This window comes from Pelobates fuscus, chromosome 6, assembly GCF_036172605.1.
Source record: "Pelobates fuscus isolate aPelFus1 chromosome 6, aPelFus1.pri, whole genome shotgun sequence".
In the NCBI taxonomy this organism is placed as follows: domain Eukaryota; kingdom Metazoa; phylum Chordata; class Amphibia; order Anura; family Pelobatidae; genus Pelobates; species Pelobates fuscus.
In genome coordinates this window covers 90,220,566-90,245,853 of record NC_086322.1, presented here as the reverse complement: position 1 = coordinate 90,245,853, position 25,288 = coordinate 90,220,566, and the positions used below count along the sequence as shown (strand labels likewise).

At 38.1% G+C, this 25,288-nt stretch overlaps 1 protein-coding gene across 4 annotated transcripts in view; it reads left to right on the top strand.

Annotated features, from left to right (window-relative positions):
• The window catches only part of LNX1 (ligand of numb-protein X 1), a 187,944-nt gene that overhangs the window by 8,603 nt on the left and 154,053 nt on the right, over positions 1 to 25,288 (top strand). For 2 of the 4 annotated variants that reach the window (XM_063458009.1, XM_063458007.1), the window contains exon 2: positions 3,990 to 4,552. In XM_063458009.1, the coding sequence (XP_063314079.1) occupies positions 4,158 to 4,552 (395 nt within the window). In that variant the 5' untranslated portion in view covers positions 3,990 to 4,157. Of the gene's footprint in view, positions 1 to 3,989; positions 4,553 to 12,486; positions 12,922 to 13,613; positions 13,691 to 25,288 lie in introns of those variants that run through there. The other 2 variants (XM_063458011.1, XM_063458010.1) reach the window with 2 other exon arrangements.

The window sequence follows — 25,288 nt, the reverse complement described above, 5'->3', positions numbered from 1 at the left end:
CAGGTGTCCTTCACGCCGAATGACCTCTATGTAGACCTGAGATTATGTTTTAAGGGCAGACTGGGACTGGCACAAAGACAGATTTATAATTGTCATTCAGGTGCAGCAAGCTCTGCTTTTATTGAGAATGTGCTAAATAATGACTGAAACCCAGTGGAGTTCCATTTGAAGAGGTCAGTTACTTTCATTAGGTTTCGGTCAGACATCCAAAGCTGAACATTCTGGGAGATGGAAGTCTCGGCAACTTTTATAGGAGTCATTTGCCTGGACTTGCAGAGGCCAGCAAGGATTTTGTGGATGACCACATTCAGCTACTGAGCTGTACATGGGTTTTTAAGTTGCTGAGAGCGTGTTTGCATATATATATATTCGACAAATTGAGAACGTTTTTGCATTCCTCCCAAGTGTCCCTATTTTGATCCCTGATCCCTCTAACCCTAACTTCTAGGAGCTCTATATTGTTTGTGTATAATAGAATAATAGAGCTCCACAGCTGTAATACTCACATTAATGTGTTGTTTTTTTTTAAACCACCATAACTGTTTAGCAATCGATCTGAGTGAATAATATTGTTCTTGTTCTATATTACATTTTAGTTGCATAAATTAGTAAATCACCTAAAACTTATTTTTTAATAGTAGTAGTAGTGTTGTTTGTTTGTTTGTTTGTTTTGCCTGTTGTAGTAAGTTAAACAAGCTCTGTCTGGCATTGTTTGACATATTTGCATAATTTTACAAAGACTACTAATGGTAACTGCTTTGTTGGCAGAAGTGCTGTGATTGAAGGGTGCAGGGGAAGTTGTTGCACTTGCCTGACTCTGTTCCTCATGGCTGCTGCCATCATATTCCTGCCGGTCAGGGTCGTCCTTTTAATATTGATTTGGTTCTGGGCAAACATTTACTTGGGCTCCATGGATCTGCCTTCCCACTCCCTAGCATGCAATTATTCCCTCTACCACAAAATACAAAAGAAAAACACACATCGATTGTAGACTTGTATCTGTGCTCATAAACATTTTATCACATAAGACTTCCACAGCACACCACAAAACTATATGCACCAGCACATTTGCCAGTAGGTCACACTGCCCCCACACAGCACTTGCAAAAGGGTAACACTGCCCCACAGCACTTGCAAAAGGGTAACACTGCCCCCACTGTACTTGCCACAGTGTCACATTACCCCGACAGCAGTTATGTGTAAACATTACTCCAGAGCACTTAGCACAGTGGCAGTTTAACAACACACACAACTTACCTGTTGACAGTGCCAATCTGCTCCACAGAACATGCCACAGCCAGTTCCCCATTAAAAATATACCACAGTCCGTTTACTCAATAAACATAAGACAAGCCAGGTACCCATTAAAAAATATCATGGTCAGTGTGCCCATTAATATATACCACAGTCGGTGTACCTATTAATAAATATCACACTGATGCACAGAGAGAGACACACATTAACAAATACAGACATGCAGTCGCAATGTGTATTGGGCTGTGTGTATTTCTGTGCACTAGTGTACATACTGCGGTTGCAGGGGTCGCAGCTGCGACCGGGCCCGTCACTCTAGGGGGACCAGCCGCCCTGCAAACCCCTGCGACCGGGTGCCCGCCATCATCATTTGCGACCCCAGCCTGCGCGGCAAACCACCGGGGCTACATGTTAAGGTACGCATCGGGTGGCCCATGCTGTCAGGGCCACCTGATGGAGATGGATTTTCAGGGGGTCCGGTCAACGTTGGGCGTTTTAACAGCGTGACCAGGCCCCCTGTGATGAGATCATCACTGCTGGGAGGAAGTGACTGCATGTCACTCCTCCCAGCTAACACACAGAGCCCGCGCGGGAGGTAGAACAGGGAGTCAGAGTAGGAACTCTGACTCCCATCAACCTGAGCCACCACTGGACCCCAGGGAAAGTCATCCCCCTACACCCAAAAGGTAGGAAACAGGAGGGTGACTTAAATATTATGTGTGTGTTTGTATGTATGTGTCTATCTGTCTGTATGTATGTTTGCCTGTATGTCTTTTGTATGTGTGTGTCTGTATGTATGTTTGTCGTGTGTGTCTGTCTGTGTGTGTGCCTGTCTGTTTTTTATGTATGTATGTATGTGTCTATGTATGTATGTGTGTCTTGTATTTGTGCCTGTCGGTTTGTATGTGTAGTGTGTGTGTGTGTGTGTGTGTCTGTCGGGGGGGGGGGGGAGTTAGAAGGGGGGAAAGGGAGCATGGATCGGTTTCGCACCAGGGCCCCATGGGTTATGTGTACACCACTGTTTCTGTGTATGGCTGTCTAACACTGTCTACCTGTGTATGAGTCTGTATGTCTAACGGGCAGTATCCTTGTGGTTTAATGTACGCCTCTGTGACCATGTGTAAGTTTGTACATAATACAGATTAAGGAACCGTGCATTCAGAAAAATAAATTTCTAAATTCTATTAGGCAACTTAAAATTGTCTATATCGGCAAACAAATATGGGGATTCAGTTCCACCATATGGCCATATCGTGTTAAGCCCACAACTACTTCACAGTAGCCCAATATAGGTGGATCATACACTAATTCCAACATGTGGGACAAATTAAATAGTGCTAATGCTAAAAAAGCTGAAGTATATTTAAAAAATCTGTTGTAAGATCATTGTGTGTGTGTGTGTATATATATATTTCAAAATTAATTTATTAAATATAATAAAAATAGAGTGTCAAAACTAAACCATACAAGTGATAGTGCTTTGATGTATATATTCACAATGCAAATTATCTATCTGCTTAATGAAAATTATAATGGAAGTGACATTATTATCCAAAACCTCCTCAAATATATACCTGTGGTCACCTCCAAAGGGGTCTCTGAAGCCGGTGACCACAGGTATATATTTGGGGAGGTTTTGGATAATAATGTCACTTCCATTATAATTTTCACAATTTTTCTCGTTTTTTTACTCTATTCGTCTCTACACTCTGGCCCCCAGATGTTGCTTAACTACAACTCCCATAATTCTCTGGCCCTACTTTGCATTCAAAGAATTATGGGAATCGCAGGCCTTTGACAACTGAGGACCAGAGTTTGAGTTCCCTGCTCTACCACATGTGCTGCATATATATTTCTATACATCTCATGCTATTTTTGTATAGAAGGAAAACATGCTGCATGTCGTCTTGTTCTAACTTGTCTGTGGTATTTTATTAACTCATTTGATATGTGTACATTGTTATCATGTCACCTCTATCACAGCTCTGTTGCTACGGAATCAGTCTCTCTACAGTTATCAAACTAGGAATCCAACCACAGCAATTTAAATAAAACAAATAAAAAAATACTTTATTATACAGAATGTGAAATGTATAAAAACTTGCGTAGATGGACGTATCACTGCTTAATTATTAGATCCATTTTGGTAAATCCGCATTTGAGGGAAAATTTAATATTAAAATAATAGTATTAATTTGAAACCCAACACGATATATATGGAGGATAAAGCTGCAGATCTACAAAAGACAAAAAATACAATAGTGCAATACAGTTTAAAGTGCAATATGTGCGCTAGCAGAGTTGCACTCACAGGATGAACACTGTTATATCGCCTTAGGGTGCCTCCCCTTAGAATATTGGGGGGCTAATCCAGGGCCCCTTCTCTTTAACGGCCCTCAAACCAACATTGAAGGCAGGACTCCAGGTGTAATCCAAGGAAATGCTTTATTCCATATTTAACTGTGCTAGTGCACATATTGCACTTTAAACTGTATTGCACTGTTTTATTTTTATTCATTTTTGTAGATCTGCAGCTGTATCTTCTATCTATATAGATATTGTTGTTATAGTTGATGCTATAAAGTTAATTATGGGATATCCATAGGGGAAGCTGTATAAATAAGATAAGTTGATTTATTACATCCCACTAATGTGGTTGATATTTTTGTTTGTATAGATTTGAAACTCCTTTCCAATGTTACTGACATCTTTTCTATTTCAAATATTTCCATAAGGTATCGTGATTAAGACCAGGCCGACTCAGTGGTGCACTTTGAAGCAAAAGGATCCACTGGCTATAATTTACACACTAGCCTAGTGTTGAAGATTGATTTCAGACAAGCTCTCCATAAATATTTTTACACCAGGTGTCAACCTTTTGTGGGTCTATCTCTGTTAACAACATGGAGTCGATTGATACCATTGAAGTGTTGGATGTGGACATCCCAGAGTCTGTGTGTACTATATGTGGACAGCAGCACTCTACAGAAGAAAACCATTCTTACACCTATACAGAAGAAGTGGACGATGATTTAATTTGCCATATCTGTTTGCATGCCCTCATACAGCCTCTGGATACACCATGTGGCCATACATACTGTACTCTTTGCCTCACCAACTTCCTAATGCATGAGAACTTCTGTCCAGTGGATCGGAAGCATGTCATGCTACAGACTTGCAAAAAGTCCACTATTCTCGTAAAGAATCTTCTGGATAAGCTGCCGGTGGTCTGTCCTTTTACGGAATATTGTACAGAAGTGTTCCCGAGGTGTGAACTTGAGGATCACTTCATAAATAGGTATGTGTTCTTTTATTTCAATGGATGTACTTTGGTGCCTGGTTCTCCAGATCCTTATGACTATATATAACTGTGAAATCGGTGGTTGAACATGACCTGCCCTCCTAAGACATAGTTATTTTGTAACTATTACACAATGCATTTTGTAGAGGTTCTGTGTCATAGGAAAGAAGACCCTGTTTCTACCTATATTCTGCAACGTTGAAATCTATGTATGTTGTCTGTTTTTTGTAGTGACTGCCTTGTGTTTGGAATGACTATGAACCATCATAAGATTGGTATGGATTTGTACAGTATCTATATTATCTAGAGTACCTGCATCTTTTTGTAGCCCTTTAGAATGGGATATTGGATTGTAAGATGTCGTTGACCAGTGAAAATGGACTGGCCATATGTTGGATGTTGATACGCAGTTAGGGGATTTGTAGTATTCTTAACTTTGAGGATTAATTGCCACTTATTGATTGTCAGTGAAGAAAGACTTTCTAAGTCAATTCCTTACGCTCCATTACAATATTTCTTGTATGTAAAGGGTACATGTGTTTAAATAGTCACATAAATGTGCTAAACTGTGACCGTAAAAAGAGGTTGCATTTTAGTATGTGTAAAATCTCTCTTAAATTGTTTCACATCTTTGTTCAATACTGATGCTTACTGCTTTGGAGCTGCTTTGGAACGTCTCCATAGTCTCACCAAACACAAGCCCGGGTTTGTAAATGGAGTCTTTCATGATTGTGAAAGTGTCCTGATCCAATCAGATATCTATATCAAACCTTAGGACTTTGTAAGCAGCACATTCATTTTATATATAGTCTACTGAAACAAACTTCCGATTGCATTTCCCAACTGTACACAAGAAGTACAGTAATATAAACTTCCAGAGATCTTGTACACATGTTTAGGAAGTAATAATATGTTGGTGTTTGCAAGGATTAACTACTAAAAAGCGCAGTAATTAATATAAACTCACTAAGCCACAAAGAGCCAAAGGTTTTAATTTGTTAATTTACCATCATGCACCTGTTTCCTGAAAAGACCATAGATTTTGTTCAAAAGCAACCAAGGGGTCACTGGAAAGTTTGTGGATAACTTCATTTTGTGTTCATAATTTTGGCTGGTAGAGGATTTTGAATTGTTTGCGTTCCCATACTTGAAAACAAGAGAAATCTCAATATATCATTCCTGGTAAAAAATATTTGATAAATAAAATGCATAATATTGAAGTATTTCACCAGGAGACAGGACACACTAGTTTTCAAATAAATCCAGATGGCTTGATGTCTATTTCCGAACTCAATGGCACTCATATCCACAACCTTGGAAGGATGAAAAAGGCTGATTGAATTGATCTTGCTGAGAATCAAACTTGTGATTCTATAGGTTTTAGGCAGGATTGGGTATAAAAAGGCAGGAAAATGTATTATTTCAATTCTATAATACATTGCATCAGTGCAGATCTAAGGGGGGGGGGGGGGGGGAGGGGATAAGCAATCAAACCTAAAGTTTGAAAATCAGTGTCATACAGAAACCGTATATTGTTATTAAAATTTAAAAATCCTAGATAATTCCTGATGCAAGCAGGATGCTGTGAGAGGAAGGTAAAATGAGTCATGGTCCTTAAAATCTTTAGCATCTACGAGGTAAGCACTCCTTTCTCCGTGCTACCTGTTTCACGTTGGCAGCCTACCACACAGAGTGTTAAGCTAATGGATCCACCTCCTACACAATAAGCTTTTGATTTCCTGTAGCTGCCTTACCTGCTAATATAACAATGCTGTATGAATCATAGAACAGGAGGAGTGAAGACCTTTGCTGAAGTAGAATTTTAAAAGTGGAGCAATTGCCATAGAGAGCAGTAAAATGTTCTAGTTACCAGTAAGTTAATCCCTATGGGCTATAGAGACTAACAGACCTGATTTGACAGCTGACAATCTGATTCTACCTATACCTCTTAGTCTTTAATATTGCTTCAATTTCCTTCTCTGAAGGCATGTTCCTATAGAAGGTATTCGTCACTTCTACAATACACTGCTTTACAGGATGCATACCGCAACATGCACCTTGACAAAGTCCGTTTCCTTATTTTGGCCTGTGATACAAATTATTATTGTATATAATTTGGATATACTCATTGTACTAGGAGTATATAGGTGCCATTAATAGCCTGGCAACCTGTACTTTTTACATGACAAAAATAATGTGTCTCTCCCTGACACCTATAGCCTGCCCGTGGGCAAATGCCCTAATGATGCAGAAATTACAGTTGTGCAATAACAGAGTGAATCTGGCATCTATAGGTTGCAAACACCGGGGGCTTCATATTTCAGTCTTGATCTTCAGAAGGAAAGCACTGCAAATATATGATACATTACATTTAAAAAATGCTTTATTTGCGTCAATAACGTTTCCAGCATTAACATTACCTCTCCATTAAAATGTACATTATATATACAGTGTATATTGGGGGATATAAAAATTATATATAAATCTATTACATATAAAATGTAAACCTGCTAAACCAGTTCTGACTTAAATTGCTACTAATCCAGATACTGTGTCTTTGTGTGTGGAGTAAATTAAGAACTACAGTTGTCATGGCGTGCACATGTTCGGGTGAAGAAATAGATGGCAAGGGACATCAAAGTTCCAAATAATCATTGTTATCCTCATATGACATTGTTTTTGTAGTTGGTGTGTGGCTTGTTTTATATGAATCCTATTTAAAGCAGCAATCTGCACTGATTTGTTTTTCCCTGTGTTCTGTTTGATGTTTTGCGCTGTTGTGCAGGTCATGTGTGTTTATCAAATGAATAACATCAAGAGGCAAGCCCTTGTAGTTTGTTTTATGGGCTATAGGGTCTACCACACCCACATGGATAGTGGATAGTGTCTGTATCTACTCCTTGACCTTCTGCCTTAGTGAAACTAGGATGTAGGTTGTGTGCAAAGATATTTAAACAAAAAAAGACCACTTAGGATAAATTGTGTGTGTGTGTGTGTTTCTTCCTTTATTCTTCATTTAAAAATGGCTTGCCTTTTTTATTTTCCACTATAAAAACTAATCTATTTATAATAATCTGACCAATACTGTGCCATGCTAAAGACTATGTTAACATTATCTACAGTTCAGCCCATACATATTTGGACAGCAAAACAAGGTTTGTTGGATTTTTATCTTTGTATTCCAGCACTTTTGGCACATAATGAAATCACGCTGGATACGTCAACTTTCATTTAAGGTTAACTGTGTTCATAAACCAAAATGAAACTGCATCCTGGAGAAAGGAGTTACATACTATTAAAAGCATACCATCTGGTGGAGGTCGTATTATTGCTTGTGCATGCATGGCGGCCACTGGAAAGAGCTTGTTTTGTATTTGTATTTATTGATGTGACTGACTGAAGCAGCAGGATGAATTCCACACTGTTCCGAAAAATGATGTGTCTTACAATCCAACCAAATGTCTTAGAATGCATTGGAATGCAACGTGACAATAACTTTATACATACCACTGAAACCGTAAATTCATTTTACAAGACCATCATGTGGGAAATGATTGCATAACCCCCATTATCCTCACTTTAGGCTTGATTGTCCCATTTCTGTTCTCCAGTCCTGGTCCTGCAGTTCCAATTTTGTAACTTGGAGTTCCACATCCAGGGACACGAGGGAACTGACTTTAGCTAGTACAATGCAATCTCCCTGAATCTGATATCATAGAAGCAGTCCTACTTGTTACTAATTACAAATATACCATTGTAAATGATCTCTTGAAACAAACCACAGCATTAACGACAATAACGATGGCATTATTTACAAACGGCCCATCTCTGAACAAGCAATACTCCATGAATAAAGTGGTTACTTGTTTCGTCATCTTTAGATAGCTGAGCTATGAGATGGAATGTTTATCACTAGCTACATTGTCCCTTTTTGTTATGCTAATGTCCCAACATCTTCAATATGTACACATCTCTCTGGCTGAGGCCCTTGAAAAGGAGGTCACATGGTCTTGGCATTTCAGCCCTAATGAGCAATAACTAATGTTAATATGGTGATCTGATCTGGAAAATCTAGCTTAGCAGAGCAATGCATAAACCATTTCCTGCAGCTGAACTATAGCCTGAAGAAAATATGGCTATTTTTAGAGAGTGCTTCGCAAGCCATTCCTTTTGTGACCAATGTATCTCTTTGGCTAATAATGTTTAATGGGAATTGTCTCTTTAAAGCCATTTATAACTATATATACATTATTATTTTTTTATTCACGTTGTAACTTCTACTACATGGTCTGTGTTTGAAAGCGTTTTGTGGAAACCCCTAATAATGCAGCCGTGTGCTGTGATGGCGTGTTGTGACTCTGTCTACATTCTATCTTTGTGTTGCCTTAATAGGTCTTTGATGTAATATTACAAACATCACATTCTGCTCTATTCATGGTATCTATTACTACTGTACTGATTCTATGTGTGCTTAGTAAAGCAGAATGGAAAATGTGAAAATCTATTGTTAAAACTAAATACCAATACCATATTGGTCTGTGAACTATAGATTTTCCCATGAGCCATCCATATTCCCCAAAACCTAGGTTCATCTCTATAGTTTGTACCATAACCACACACGTAAGATAAACCTATTATGGCTTTATACTGATTGTCACTGCAGGCTTTATTTTTATTTTTTTTCCTAAGAGTTGGAAAAACAACTGTTCTTTTGGAAATTTGTCCCACCACATTTGAGTTGGCTGCCCCTGCTATACGGCAACTCCTATCATGCTCAGTGAGATTTAGGTTGCCCTATATATCTGATATAACAGGATGGTAAGGCAACCATCTGCTAAACTGCTTATATAGAATGCAACTCCAATCCAATCTTACCCAGCTGAGACTGATAAGAATTTCAGTTTGCATTGGCTCTATGTAGCAAGTCACCATTATAATGTATACATAAAAAAGGAGTGCAGCCCTAAAGTACACATTTTGGTTTTATACAAATCCCTAAAGCCCAATAAACTGATCCATCTCTGAGAAGCTTTAGAGTGGATATATCTCCGCAATGCTTATATGTAAGAAATATTTTTGCAAATTTTAGTAAATACATTTTTCTATGTTTACATTTATTTGCCTTTTTGTACATGGAAGTTGAAAAGATCAAATATTCTCCTTTATGACAAGGAAGTATTGTTGGACTTTCTCTTCTTGTTCGCATGTTTTGTTTTCTTCTGTTTTGATTTTTGCCTTGTATTTTGTTATATTTATTTAGATGACTAATCTGAATAATGGTTTGTACTGGATTAGACTGGCAGGTGTGCATATAAGAGCTAAATGTTTAATATTTGTTCGTTAGGCATTGTGTGAATTCCCATTGTGTTGTAATAAAACCATTAATAGCAGGTCTACCTGAGATTATTAACACATTATCAGACATAAGTCTCGTGGTTTGAGCTATGTATGCTGTTATACAATTGGGCAATTTGTGCCTTTTTAAAAAAAAATGTATTCTGTTTTCTGTGGAATGGTATATTTTGTGGGCAATAATCATACAACTGAGTTTAGACATTTTGTTAATGCCATCTGGCTACATGCCAGGTAGACACATGTATCTTTATAGAATTAGGTTAGATTAATAATTCCTTCTCTCCGATATGATCATTGGATTTAGCTTATTAACAAAGGAATCCATTGAAATAGTGAAGAGACTAACTCCTTATTTTCTTGCCAAAGATGGTTATTAAAGAAGACTACACCTATACTTTATTTTAAAACCTAAATATTATTTTAAATGTTTTTATAACATTGACCACAACCCACACTGGCAGGCAGGTTAGGCAATGTGGAACCCAAAATGCAAAAGTTTACTAAAGTCCAAAGCAAACTATATCCATAAGCGCAAGCCAAAATAGCAGTGTGGGATTGTTCAAAGGTAAAAATCCAGACGCCAAGGCTTCAGGACTTCAGGAACGTAGAGTATGGCCAGAGGTTAATAATTGGAAAAATTAATTAGGAGTTAAATATAAGCCAAGAATTTACAGCAAGAGCACAGAGTAACTAAGCAACGAAGGCTCAGCTGTTCTGTGTTTTCATAGGGCATCTTAGTGTAGCCACACCTCCTCTTTTAAACCGGTGTACCACCCTCACTCTCCTCTTAATGGTGTTCCATAGGGACCCTTATTGTGTATGACAGTGTGCCCTCACATTGGGTTTTCGGGCACTTAATGTGTAAGTCTCCCTGGTGTCTGTGTTGGCCAATCAGACGTGACTCCATACACATTGATGCCTGCATCCCACCCCAGGTGGCCACATGGACGTGCGCCCAGGCAGCCACGAGACTGGACCCTAGAACATGTTGACGATGATGAAGGAGATGCAATGATACAGAGTTCTTAGTCAAATATTGATACTAATAGGAATTGGTTAATAGGTCCATCCTTGGACAGGGGTGAGCAAGAGTGCAGGCCACACCCCTTGTAATTTATAGTTCTGATAGGACTTGTGTGAGTGTTGGTGGGGCAATTGGCCTATCACAGACATAAGGGTTGGAAGGTTTTGACACTAATAATGCACCTGCTAATTCCGCAATGCAGCTAAGGAGGGGACAATCTCAAAGTAGTGTGAAAAAACATGTGTTTCGGTCACACTGCTCCCACATTGTGTGCACCATAACCACTAACCATAACACTAAGCTATAGCGATTACAGGACAAAGAGTGCCCCTAAAGGTTATAAAAGTTAAGGTGCATGAATTTGAAATCTGAAGAAGATACAAGATTACAGCATGAAAGAGTGCCTTGATTATATCCAGTATAAGGAGGGAGTGTGGCCTTAACTATCATGAAATGAGACTAGAGTTTGGGGAAATCCTGATACAGGAACTTGGGGCTCTCCTCAGTTAGCTGGGATCATAATGGGTATAATGGCTGCTTACTGTATAGTGGTTCCCCCACCCATGGCATAACTTGTAGGTGGGGGTATATACCTTCTTCTTAATTTTTCATTTTATTTATTGACTAACCGGGTAAGTCATTAAAAAAAAAAAAGGCTGACAAAAATGATTCTGATGCATATTAATCATCTGACTTTTCTAGAGTTGACAACCCATTTATTGGATTTGGCTGGATGGCATTAAACCAAGCCCAAATTCAGTCCCCTTTAAAACGTCTATATTTATCAACCATTTCTGGTCGTTAGAATTAAATCAAGGCCTTTGTGTTGCTTAATGTAGAGTAAAATTACATTGTGTTAACCAGATTCCAGCTAACATTGTGTAAAAAAAAAAAAAAAAAAGTGCGCAAACAATTTTTTTCTTCCACCCCCAATTTATATTCTTGACCATCACCACAGACTGCTGTTCCTGCTGCTAATCTTCAGATCAACATGTTGTGGGGTTTTGTTTTTTTTTTAATACTTTTCAGGGCATTACATTACTGGTTAGGTAAAATGTATACATCGCTCGGCTCCCTAAATTATGGGTATCTTGCATTCTTTATGCATTTGGCAGGTGTAATAAAGTGAGGCGGAATAACTGAAAATGATTCCTTTTTGCAGATCAAGCACAAAAAAGGGTTAAAATAAATTTCACACTTCTGAATAAATTTATGGATCTAGCAATAAAGCATAGCTTTGATTGATGGAAGCAAACCAACCACACGCTAGAATTCTGTTTGACAATCTCTTGCTATTGTTTCCTTCAATTCCCTTTAAAGCAGACTGTGTGCATTTGTTTTGTACATGCACTGCATCTTTCCTTGCATTCCGTATTCGGCATCAGCAATCAGACCTCTCCCTGACTTGCTTAAGCTCTCACAATCCATCTGCTTCTGGCCAGTGATGTAAACGTACCAGCTGTTTGTAAAGCACCACTCTGAGTGGTGCAGGAGGCTGGTCTGTACCTTGCATCAGAACGTTTCACAGCATAAGTCACTGTCTCGCCATCCATGCTACATTGTCTTTTAAACCCTTCAGTCTCTCTACCAATCTAGTATCCACATCAACTAATCCTCTTACAGGTCAATGGGTTTTTTGTCTCTTCCTTTTTCTCTTTTTTTCTTTTTTTTTCTTTGTTCTTTTGCAACGTAGATTGCTTAGATTGAAATTGATGATGTGCTACAACTGATGTGAAAATGGAAACTATCTATTTGAAAGGAACGCAAAATTGGCTGTCATAGACAGCCAGAAGACTAGCTTTTTTTATTTTTATTTTTTAAATTAAAACGCCAAGCACAGGAATTGGTGTTAGGGGGAAAAAAAACAAGGAAGCTGTGCCTGTCCTCTGCTCAAAATGAAGGCTCTTCTACTGTTGGTCTTACCTTGGTTAAGCCCTGCCAACTATATAGACAATATGGGCAATCTGCATTTGCTGTATTCTGAACTGTGAGTACTCACAGTGAAACCTCTGTGTCTGTCTGTGTGTTCTGTGCACATCTATGTCTAACCCTCCCTACAGTTATTAAGCATGCCCTTTTATGTCTGTTTTTGTGGTATGGTTTTATTTTTGTATTTGTATCTGGGAACAAACTGTATTGGATTTTTTTTCTGCATTAAAGGGGAAACCCATAAATAAAGACTATATTTTTTTTATATATTTTGAAATCAAAATCCCTGTTTTTAGATTCTGCTCATATAGGTGGTAAAAGCGAAAATAAAGTGACATTTTTATTAATTGTTGTTTTTTTATATGTAGCACTTGTATTTTTCATGAACACACTGTCTTAATAATTTCCAGACACTATGGAGTTAATGCAAATTGAAACATAGTCGGAGTGTATGTATGTATGTGTGTCTTATATGCAGCTCTGAATTATGGCTGAAAGTGTCAAGCATAGTTGAAGGTGTTTGTCTATACATCTGTTAAAAACACTTGATGATCAGTGTACACAAGCATTGTCTAAACAGTCTGTATTGCAAACTATCCATTGCATTGCATGCTTATCTTGCAAAGAATATTATGTTACTAAAAAATATCTGCCAAATTAGCACTTTGACAATACTAAGTATAATAAAAAAGGGTGTTTGTTCTGCCGTCATCTGTCACACTGCCTATTATTCAATTAATTTGTTTTTAGGTCATGCCTGGCTTTTTAAGAACCCCCATTTATATGCAGAAGGAGCATAATCACGGATTCAGTGTGTTTCATATACTGTAAGTAATATCTGGGTTGCTGTTCATGCATAAGGAATAGGAAAAGAGAAGCATTTATGCGTAAATTCACAGTAACCTAGATGTTATAAGGATTTGTTGGATGTATTGGGGGGGAAATGGGTTATGTGCCTTTAATATATTCAAATCTTATATGATGGATACAACTAAAAGGTTCCTATTGAGTGGTATAATTCATCACTCCTGGTGACAAGAGGCATGGGCTGAACTAGCATGATGGACCAGGCAGAGTGACATCTCGCTTTGACAGCAAACTGCATGGTCCTGATTTAACAGACATAACTAATAACAAAGATCTTATTGTTGAACCCCGCTCATTACTTAATGGACATCATTAATCATAGATTTTATAGTTCTGCAGTTGCTTAGGGCATGGCTGAAAACACTGACCTCTCTTTCCCTCAATTAACTTGCTGCAAACTCTGATTCACCAGGTAATTGCTGTATTTGGTTGGTGTTTTTTAGAGGGCGGATGTGAGCAATGCTTTCTTTTTTCTGTGATCTGAGAAACTAGGTGTTACCATTCTCTATCTAGAGATGTCACATAGCTGTGTGTGAATGGAGCTAATCAGACCCATGTTGGCACTTAAAATGTAAATAGACCAATGCCCTTCCGGTCTTATGACACCTGTCTGTTTTTGCCTTAAGCGTTTCTGTTGGACTTTAAGGCTGGGGTTTAAATACACTTTTTTATAATCTGTGTAGTAATGTGGAATGCTAGGTTTCCAAAAAAAAAAAAGAAAAGAGAAATTACATGTAAAACATCCATATATATAGTTTGTGACTCAACTGTTCTATTTGTTACCCCAGTGTGTGATATTGAAATGGTCCCCCTGGGATCAGCTTCTTCAGAACTGCATATAATGTAGCCAACAATGTAGCACCATACATAATGATATCAAAGTATTTAAGCAGCAAAGAGACTTTAAGGGACATCGGTACCGCTGATCTCTCAGCCAATTAATACTTTTCAAGGAGACGCACTGGGACACAGGGCAAATAAATGGCAATCCCCGCTCTGTGTTGGCAGTGCTTCTCATAGAATGGAGAGTATGAGAAGCATAACCTTTTTGCTGTTTGCTGGGGCACAACATCATCAGGAGGTGCACTCTCCTGGCTGGCTGGATGATTAAAAGCTGGGAGGATGCAAAGTTGTCACACTAAAAGTGCCAGTTTCACTTGAAATCAGCACTTTATAAATTGATGAAAAGAAATGATGCTTTTAACCCCAAGATGAAGTGTTTTATCGGTTTGAAGCATTCATTTTAAAGAAGTACAAAACCGTTAATCTGTTCACTCCTAAGGCACGCGTTTTTACAGTCTGCAAACTTTGAAATGATCAATGTATATTGTGAACGGTCATTTTCCTGCATACTGTAATCTGATACACAAAATATCTTGGCCAAATAACTTTCAAGGAACAGAAAGATATTGTATTTTTGTGTTTTTGATTCATAGTTTAACAATCTAACCATATCTTAGAGAAATAAAAATGATATCAAAATAACCGTGTAAAGACCGTTGCATAAAAGTGCATATTCATAAACTCCTTTATTTTATTTATTTTTATAGCTACTTACAGCTAGATGCATTACATTGTATCAAGTTACACATAAATCTTTTTTATGACGATATTCATTGATATGAGATGGATGCACAATATTCTAAATGAGATCATAGCCTTCTTTCCACATATGACCTTTGCAAGAAAATATCAGAACCAGCTTCTCTGGGGATATATCTTACGCTTGTATGTTTGCCTTACATCTAAAACCATCTTGTGTAATTTAAAATAATAATTGCCACATTTATGATACACTTATTGTATCATTATAGTTTATTCTAAAAGATGAGCAAATTTATATAAAATACAGATTTTCAGTGTTTCAATGTTGAGAAACTGAATACAAAGTAATCATGGGTCAAAGTTCTAAAAGTGGGACAATCCGCAAGAACATTCTTTTGGAAGCCATTTTTATTTAAATGCCCGTTTAAAATGCCCGTTACTAGCTCTATGATTAACCCTATTGCATCTTTTGTAAAGACGTAATACATTTTGCAATTTTCAAAAGTGGCTACAGTGTGTCTCTGGGTGCAATGATTCTGTGATCATACAGTAACCTGCTTCAGATAGTCTTAAACCTTCTTTATTTTTTTAGCATTTTTAAAACTCACAGCTGATGCCTCAAAAAGGTTGTAGACAAATCTCTTTCTGGAATGATTTCCAGAAGGTTTATAATCATATGATATTTTACTGAGAAGAATGAAAAGATTAATGACTTTATTTTAAAAAGATCTGCTAAGAAGAAATTTTTTTTTTCTTTTTTCTTACCTTTTTTTTTTTAATGCAACGCCAAAGGTACAAATAGAAATTTATAGGTTCACTATATTCTTTTTATTAGCTTTCCAATAACAAACTTGATAACCAATGCATGAATTGTAGAAGCAGTAAGATACATTTTATGACCGTATACAGTGGATATGGATCGATTCATTTCGTTGGTTATTCCAGTTGTGCAGCAATGGACTGCAGAGGAGTCTCTCATAAATATATATATATATATATATATATATATATATATTTACAATTATATCTGAAAGATATGTAAACAGATCAAACAAGTGTAATGGTCACCTTTAAAAATGACAAGCAAATGTAAACTGTTTGAGGATAACTATCTTTTTTATTTTTGAAGGATGATTTTAATGAATTTAAGGAACCTGCTAAGTAGTCAACTCCCAAATCAATCAGATTCAAGATGGAAGCTAGATCTGGGATGGACCTTTTTGTTTCCATGGGTCCCAGTTACCCAATTATATCTGTGTTGAAAGCTGCTTTGTATTCTGGATTGGGATAAGAGCACATTTGTAACAAGTGTATTTATCTCCTTACTCCAGTTCCCAGTGAACTCATTTTAATTGTGACTCTCTACACCGTTAAGTGTACTGGAAACTCGCCAAGTATTCTGACCTAGAGTGAAGACAAGGGCCTACAATTAGAAGTTTGTTCGTTCTGTATCTCTGCCAGTAGTTAATGGATGTATTTCAGATGTGCTTTATCATCTTAGAAGCAGGCACAGGTTAGAAGAATTTTTTCAAGTTAATGGACAGTAATAAAGACCATGAGGAGTTCACTAAACCTAAAATGCCAACCTCCCAGAGCATGAGCTAGATAGAACATAGCCAGATCATAAGCTATTAAAATAAACACAGCGTTAATTGCAGCAGAAACAAACTAAAAAACAAAAAACTACCAGTGAAGAAGGGAAAAAAATACAACCATATTGCATTCCTAACCAGATGTTCTCTGGTAGCTACACTTAATATGATGTGTGATTTTACCTCATTGTAGAGATTTGAGTTTTGAAGGTTATGTGTTCCTAAAATGTGTACTTGTTGGCATGTGTATAGAATGAACCTTTTAACTTTTATAACACATCAAGAGACATTGACGAAAATGATGTGGTATATAATTTGGGAGTACAATGTTCGAGAGAGGACAGTTGTACTTCAGAACTTCCAAATTGGAATTCCAACACATCTTACAACTCGCCTTACTACCAGATGCATAGTGTGATGTCCGCGCTCTCATGATTAGTACAGTTGGATACATTGAGTACAAAGCAAACTCCTCCTAGTTTTATGTGGGTTATTGAGTCCCAGTGAACAGATTTATCCTTGTAAATGTTGAAAAGGAAATGTATAGGAGTTAAGCCAAGTGTAAAAAAATATATATTTTAAAAACACCATTTGCAGAGAATAGACAAATTTGTACTCTGTTGGATTTAACTTGTGCCATCAAAATTAACAGTTTTACTTTTGGTTCCCTAAAGAGAGCAGTTATTATTTTTCCATAGATGCAGCTATTTTTTTTTGTACCTATGATTTTATGCAAATCAGTGTTTTGAACTTTTGCAATGTTATTCCAGTGTCAGATGACAGTTGCAAAAGATAATTCTAGGAATGTAATCACATGGGAGATAATGCTAGATTTTTACAATTTGTTTAAAAAAAAAAAGTCCATATTTGGCAATTGACTAGCACAAAAAAATAGACAATGTTAACCTCACAACTATTTTTAATATAATAATACATTCATCAAGGTTTGAAAGAAGATATATATATATATATATATATATATATATATATATATATATTATATAACATTTTATTATAAGTATTATTATATAAATTTGTTTTGTTTTTTTTTGTTATTGTTTTGTCTGTTTTTTTTTTTTTTGTTTTTTTTTTAAAGAGCGAAACTAATCCCTACCCTAGGTATATGATCGGATCCTTCAGCAATATACATACACCTTGGGTCACAATTCCATTTTTTTTTTAAACGGACTATTGTTCTCCGTGATCTTCTCTGCTTTACTCTCTGCACAGAAGCAGGAGAGACCACAGTTTTTCTTGTTTTTGTTTTACATAAACTTCTTAAATTTTTTTATTTTTTTTTTACAAAATTCTTTTCAAACCTTGATGAAGAGCTTAGAAAATTAAAATAGTTTTGAGGTGACAGTTGTCGTTTACAGGGGGTAGAGTCCTACAGCAGTAATAGTAGGAGTTAGGACTGATAGTTGCATCTTTCATCGGAAGGGAGGCAAAAGAAATATAGGGTTATTAGGAATGTTTGCCAAACTATATAAGAATACCTTAAGAGTTTAATTGCTTGTGTGCCATGTTTGGATGTGATTGCTAAGAAGAGTGGGTTGTGGTTAGGGTATTTATATTTAAGTTAATGAATCAGTGAATAGAGTATTATGGGAAAAGGTTTAGTCAGACACATAATGAAGTAAAGATCAGTGGAAATGTGTTCTAAAGAGTTGGAATGTAGACGACCTCAATGGGAATTTCAGAAATGGAAAAAGTCAAGCTGACACGTTTTCAGTTGTAATGCAAATCAAGTTTGTGTTGCCTATTTATTTCTCTTTTATACATTCATTCTTCAGTTTGGGTTGTGTACTGTTTGGTTTAGTTTGTTTCTACTGTATGTCACATATTTGGCCCAATTAAAATCAGTTTTGTGGTGGTGGGGGAGTTCTGCCAATTTAAAAAAAACTAAGTAGGGGAGAACAGGAATAGGACTTTGTTTTAAGTAGTTAATTAATATTAGAGAGCTTGAGATCGATATATACTGTATGGATGAATACGGTAATAATGACCACAAATCCACCTGCCCCCTTAAACACATGGAAAGAAACCATTTGTTTCAAACAAAAAGCGCCACTTTATGGAGCTCATTGTCTGTGCCCTTGGGTATTGCTTTTCTCAAGATATTAGACTACCATGACTAGATCGATGGCTGGAAATAAAATTTGATCCAGGCCTTTTGGTAATTCCACTAGAACAGCCTGAGGAAGTCTATTAAAGGGAAATGTAAATATCCATTAATAGTAATCTTATTAGTAAATCCTTAGAATGTAGTCCTTTCTAATTGTTATAGGCAATGTATGTCAAACTTTAACATCATTCGTGTTCCCTTTTAGCATTTTTTTTTTTTTTGGGGGGGGTATATGACCAGGCCAGCACCACATAATGAGCAGATTCTCTATAACAACCGCACCCTGAATTTTGCCCTAATTTTACCCTTTGTCTGCATTCACCATTATATGATTTTATACAGACTTTCTGGATACAGTTTTCTGGATTAAAAAAAAAGAAAACACAATTGTGTAAAGAATCGTGTATATATACATATGTTTGAATATCTAACACAGAAAGTAAACATCCAAGTTTAAAAAAAATGTATATGTATTTTTTTTTTTTTAAAGTTCAGTGCTAGAACACTCTGTTATCAGAGGGAGTGCTGTCTACCTGACAGATGGGAGATGATAGTAAGCTCTAGAGGTAATAAACAAGCTAGCCGCAATCCATTCCCTGGGGTGTAAAGTAATGTCTTATTAATCCAGGAAGAAATGGTTATGTATTTCAGATTTCTCTATACTCGGTTTGCTATAGACTTTGTTTGGGAATTTAAACTTGTAACTCTCCCATCCTGGCCAAGCATGATTCCATTCTTGTATTTTTTCTTTTCTTTTGTTTTTTTTTTTTTCTTTTTCTTTTTTGGCCTGGGGGTGTAGTGAGGGGCTGGGGGACATCACGTGAACCACCATTTATTCTATTCAGCCTGAGTATATGCATGTACATCTTTATATTCTCATTATATCCCTATTTATTTATTGGCATTCAGTTATGTTACAAAGGCACCTTAATTTAGGAACATTTTTGTTTTTTCCCTTCTATATATTTATTGCCAGTGACAGACATAATGTAACCCATAAAATGCCATGGCAGTGACGCCTAGTAATGGAATGAAAAGGACTCTGAAATGGAAAGATCAATTGGGATTATTGGTAGCATAGCTCAGCAACATCCGTATCGCCAGTATTTGTCGTTGCTGCAGTAGGACATTGTGGGCATTTATTTGCATTTTCCAGTACAGATTTAATTATGATCCTCCACTTATAAAACACTGGAACGGGGAAATGATATTCGAACGATCAGTGTACATAAGGTGATGTAAACCATACATCAGAGATGGGCAACATTCGACACTCTAGATGTTTTGGTCTACATCTCCCATAATGCTCTTACAGCCATAATTCTAGCAAAGCATCAGGGTACACAGCATCTGCAGTTCAAAGGTTTGCCTACTCCTACTCCTGCTCTACATCATACATCCGCGCATTCTATATCTTCATACACATTTTATGGGTACATTCCCGTGATAGCCCAACTGTGGAACACTGGTTTCGTCGTGGTGTCATTGTAGTTGTGATTTTTTAACTACTTAAAACAAACATAAAAAACACATGTTTATATCCACATGGGTATCAACATTTGATGATAATATTGCAATTTTCAAATCAAAGGGGTAACCTAAATAAATCAAGAGATCCATTGCACAGCAGCGGACGTGTATTTGGACACGTCGACTGTTTTGGAGTGGCTACTTCTTGTTTTGGCTTTGTGACTTTAATCCAAGCTGACAGTAATAGCTGTTGCGTTTCACATCTATTTGCTGCTTTTCCCTTGAGCACATCGCCATTTATAGCTGTCAGGACACAAGGAAATTCATTACGAGGTTGTTGCCTTTTTTATTCAACAAAAATGTTATTCCACAAGAGATTTTAGTTTTTTAACACCAGAACAAGTCGATGATGTCAGTTTAGATACACACTACTCCCACAAGGATAGAGAGTGTTAAAGAAATCTTACATAAGTAGTTCATGTCCTCAACAAAGACTGGCACGGTAAAAGGGTTCCTTAATGTAGCAGGACATTCTGCTTATCATAGGAATCTTGAATGCTTTTTTAGCTCTATCTGTCACCATGAGCCAACCTTTTTTTTTTGTTTTTTTACATTCTGTGTTTATTGGTTTGGTATTTTTGGCATAGCGCTAATCGTTACAGAAAGGAATCATTGCACAGGTTAGTACACATACATTTGCATTATGAGTCAACAGGTATGCAAATTCTGATTGCATTAGACTTTTCCATGGTTATACATTTGATCAATACATTGTATAGGCGCTAACACTGTGGCCCGTTTGTTCAGGGTTTTTGTCTGTGGGTGCTTCCATCTGGTGGATGAATCAATTCGTGGCTATAAGGCCTTTATTATCAAGAGTGAGAATATGGATATTGAGAATATAACGTAACAAAAACTGAACTACAGGAAGTAAAAAAACAAAACAAAAAGGAAGAAATATACCATGATGGTAGCTATTACTGATGGGTGTAGCAGGCGTCTCTGTTGGCAGAGGTGTAGTTTGCCAACTTTCTTTCTATAACAGTGTTGCAGTATATTGTGATAGATATTTTTTTCTTCGTACTAATGATTTTGTTGAAACAAAAGGGTTTTAGGAGATCCCTCACTTTAGCAAGTGTAAAGCATTTCTAGCATGTGATAAAGGAGGATTTTCCAGAAAATTAGGCATTTCAAAATTCTTCTACGGAAATAAAGGAGTATTAAAAGGTACTGCTCCACTATTATTTTTGTATGTGCGTCATGGGGCTCAAATAATATATATATATATATTTTTCCAATTCTCTTTTTCTTTGTGATTTAAGCAAGGTACAAGTACATAATGTAACAAGCAGGCATTGAAGCAAAGCTGTTACCTGCGCAGCATGTTGAAATATACATTCAGACATAACGCTAGCATATGTGTGTACGAATAAAAATAAAAACATACAAAAGAACAGAAATGGTACCTCGGACAGGAGCGAAAACGACAAACTTCGATATTCAGCAAGGTGCTACAGATTTGAGGTATCTCATCCTATCGTGGCCTACCACAGGAATTGATCAAAGCAGAGCTTTGGTGTTGGCAGCCCCTTGATGGAGTGTGAGGGTTGGGAACAGGTAGCAGAATCCCCCCCTCTGTCTAATGTTACTATTAAGTGAAAACAAGGTGAGAATTTGCAATACATCCCAGTAAGCCAATACAGAACCGTCCCTACCTAACCATACACTAATCCCAGGTAAGCCAACAGATTAGGGGGGCTTTTCAGACACACTTTACTGGCACTTCTGTGCTGAGACAAACCCCCTCCGTGGAATAATACTAGCTGTGAGACTGAGGGAATCTTGTCATGTTAGCCCGTTGTTTGTTTCCGACATGTTGGTTGCTCATTGGCAGGTGAAGGGTCGGGGAGGGTGGGTCAGTGGTCTCGGGTTTGTGTTAGGGGGGGTTCTTTGCCGCTGTGTGGTTGTTCGGCCTGGGCCGTCTATGTGTGAGGAATGTTCCTCCAGAGTGGAGGGGTATTGCATCCAGTAACCTGGAGTGACGGAAGAGCATGAAGGTGAGGAGGAGGGGGTCTGGTCTGGAAGTAAAGGATGGGATCTAGTAGGAGAGGGGGTGTCAGCGGGTCGGCTCCGGGTCCCCTCTCCCCCCACCGCCCCGCGCAGGGAGGCATCCGGAGGTGGCTCCGCCATATGTGGTGTCCTTGTGCACTATGGGGACTGTTCTATCGCCGTTGAAAGTTGTGTATTTCCATTACGGGTTGGGTAGATTGTTGTTAGCCAATGTGTCCAGTGGTACCAGATTTTATGGTAGGTCTGGCTTTTTCCCTTTGCCATCAGGATGATTTCCTCTATGTTCCTGATGTCTTCCACTCTCGTGATCCAGTCTTTGGTGGAGGGGGCTGAGCTCCGCCTCCAGAAGGTCGGGACGAGGCTGCTCGCTGCGTTTATCAAATATGGAATGACGGTTTTCTTGTAGGTCTTCAGCGGTATGGGGGTCATGTGGAGCAGATAGGTTTCTGTGGTGTATTCTGCGGTGTCGTCTGTGAGTGCCGAGATGATCCGGTGTATCTCTTGCCAATATGGTTGGATCTGGATGCACGACCACCATATGTGGAATATCGTGCCCAGCTCCTTGCCACATCTCCAGCATTCCGGTGCACATGTGTTGCTAATAGAAGCGAGTTTCTCTGGAGTTTTGTACCAGTGAGAGATTAGTTTGTATCCGGATTCCTGGTATTTCGTGCGTATTGACAACTTATGCGTCAGCGTAAAGGTGTTGGTCCATTGTTCTGTTGTCAGAGGGTGGCCTAAGTCTCGTTCCCAGTGTTTAGTGAAATACGGAAAGTTCAGGTTTGTTGGTGGTGTCTGCAGTAGCCGGTAGAGCAGTGATATGGCATGTGGTGGGGGGAGTGGTTGGGTGCAGAGTGTCTCAAAAGTGGTTAGCGGTCTGTCAGCCAAGTTTATGTTAGTTACTTGTTTGAGTCTGAGTGTGAGTTAGTGGTGTCTAAATCTTGTCAATAGATCTGGAGGTTCTGGCGTGGGCAGTTCAGGGAGCGGTGTAATGGCTCCGTTTGTGAGCAGGTGATGTAGGTTACATTGTGGCGGCAGTCCCAGGCTGGTCATTGTCCGGGCAGTGTCCCGGCCCCTAAATACCGGATTTCCCGTGATGGGGTAAAGGGGAGAAGTCGGTGGGGAGAGGTCCGCCTCTGCCTGTATTTTCTTCCAGATGTGGAGGGTGGCGGCTATTGTGGGGTGGCTTCGGTCTCCCCTGGTCACTGGTGTTTTAGGTTGCCACGGGAGTGTTCGCAGAGGAAGTGTCGTGAAGCTGGCTTCTATGTTCGTCCAGAGTTTTTCCGGGGGTGCTGTTGTCCATTCGATCACCCGTAGTAAGTGGATCGCTGGGTGGTATGTGGCTAGGTCAGGGAGCCCAAGGCCGCCCTGCGGTTTGGGTTTGATCAGGATCTCGTATTTAATTCTGGCCATTCGGTTGTTCCATATGTATGTTGTGAAGGCTCTGCGCACCTGAGCGAAGAATGTCTGAGGGATTGGTATTGGCAGTGTCTGCAGAAGGTATTATTATTATTATTATTATTGCAATTTATATAGCGCCAACAGATTCCGTAGCGCTTTACAATATTATGAGAAGGTACAGGAACCTTGGGAGTACGTTCATTTTGAGGACACTCACCTGCCCCAGCCAGGTGATGTGAGGCACCGGCCACGTTTTGAGGTTTGCAGTCACTGTCTCCAGTAGGGGAGGGAAGTTGCGTCGGAAGAGGTGCAAGATATCAGAGGTTATCCAAACTCCTAGGTACTTGATTGCTTCCTTGCACCAGCGGAGTGGGAAGCGCATTTTAAGTGATGCAATCAGTGTGCGGTCACATCCGATGTGGAGGATTTCTTATTTTGTAAACCTTTTGTTTTAAATGAAAAACATGTCCGTGGCAAGCCAGGTGAAAACCAGGAAAAATCCACAGAGAGGAAATAAAAACAAAACCTTGATTTTAAACAAGCTATGATGGAAGTTTTAGTATAATTTGAAAAATGTGTAATCTGCATAAGTGAAGAATCAGAACCTGTCTATCCTCGATCAAGATCATGTATCGCATATTCATAATTGTAATCTATCTTTTTTTGGCTTCCTTTTTCAGTTTCCCCCTTTTTTTTCTTCTGATCATGTGGCTATCTAGTAACAATGTCAGGTAATTGACAAACACCGTGCATATGGGCTACTGAAACAGGCATTCTGCAAACTTGGAAACACTGTTGTGACCGTATATAAAGAATAAAACCAAGAAATCAGGAGTCAGGTGGCAACCTGTAAATTTTTTAAATACAAGATGTGTTGGTCAGAAGCATAGGGGAATATTTAGGATTTTTCTTATCATTATTTGTATTGTATTGTATTTATTAGAGTAGTCTAAAAAGTAACATTTGTCTTCACTGTAAATGCAACCAATTTTCGCAGAAATGTTTATCTCAGCAGACAAATGGCTTCTTATCAATCATGTCACAATCTCAATACAATGGCTTTCTTATTATTTCCACCACTTTTTACGATTGTTTTTTAGGGTGTCACAAGTTAAGGTGTTAGGGGACTTCTTGAAAATCCACTGAAATGAAATACATCATATTTTTCAATATGTACCATTTTTTTTTCTTCTCAGCGAAATGGATTTATAGAAACATAGAATGTGACGGCAGATAAGAACCATTCGGCCCATCTAGTCTGCCCAATTTTCTAAATACTTTCATTAGTCCCTGGCCTTATCTTATAGTTAGGATAGCCTTATGCCTATCCCACACATGCTTAAACTCCTTTACTG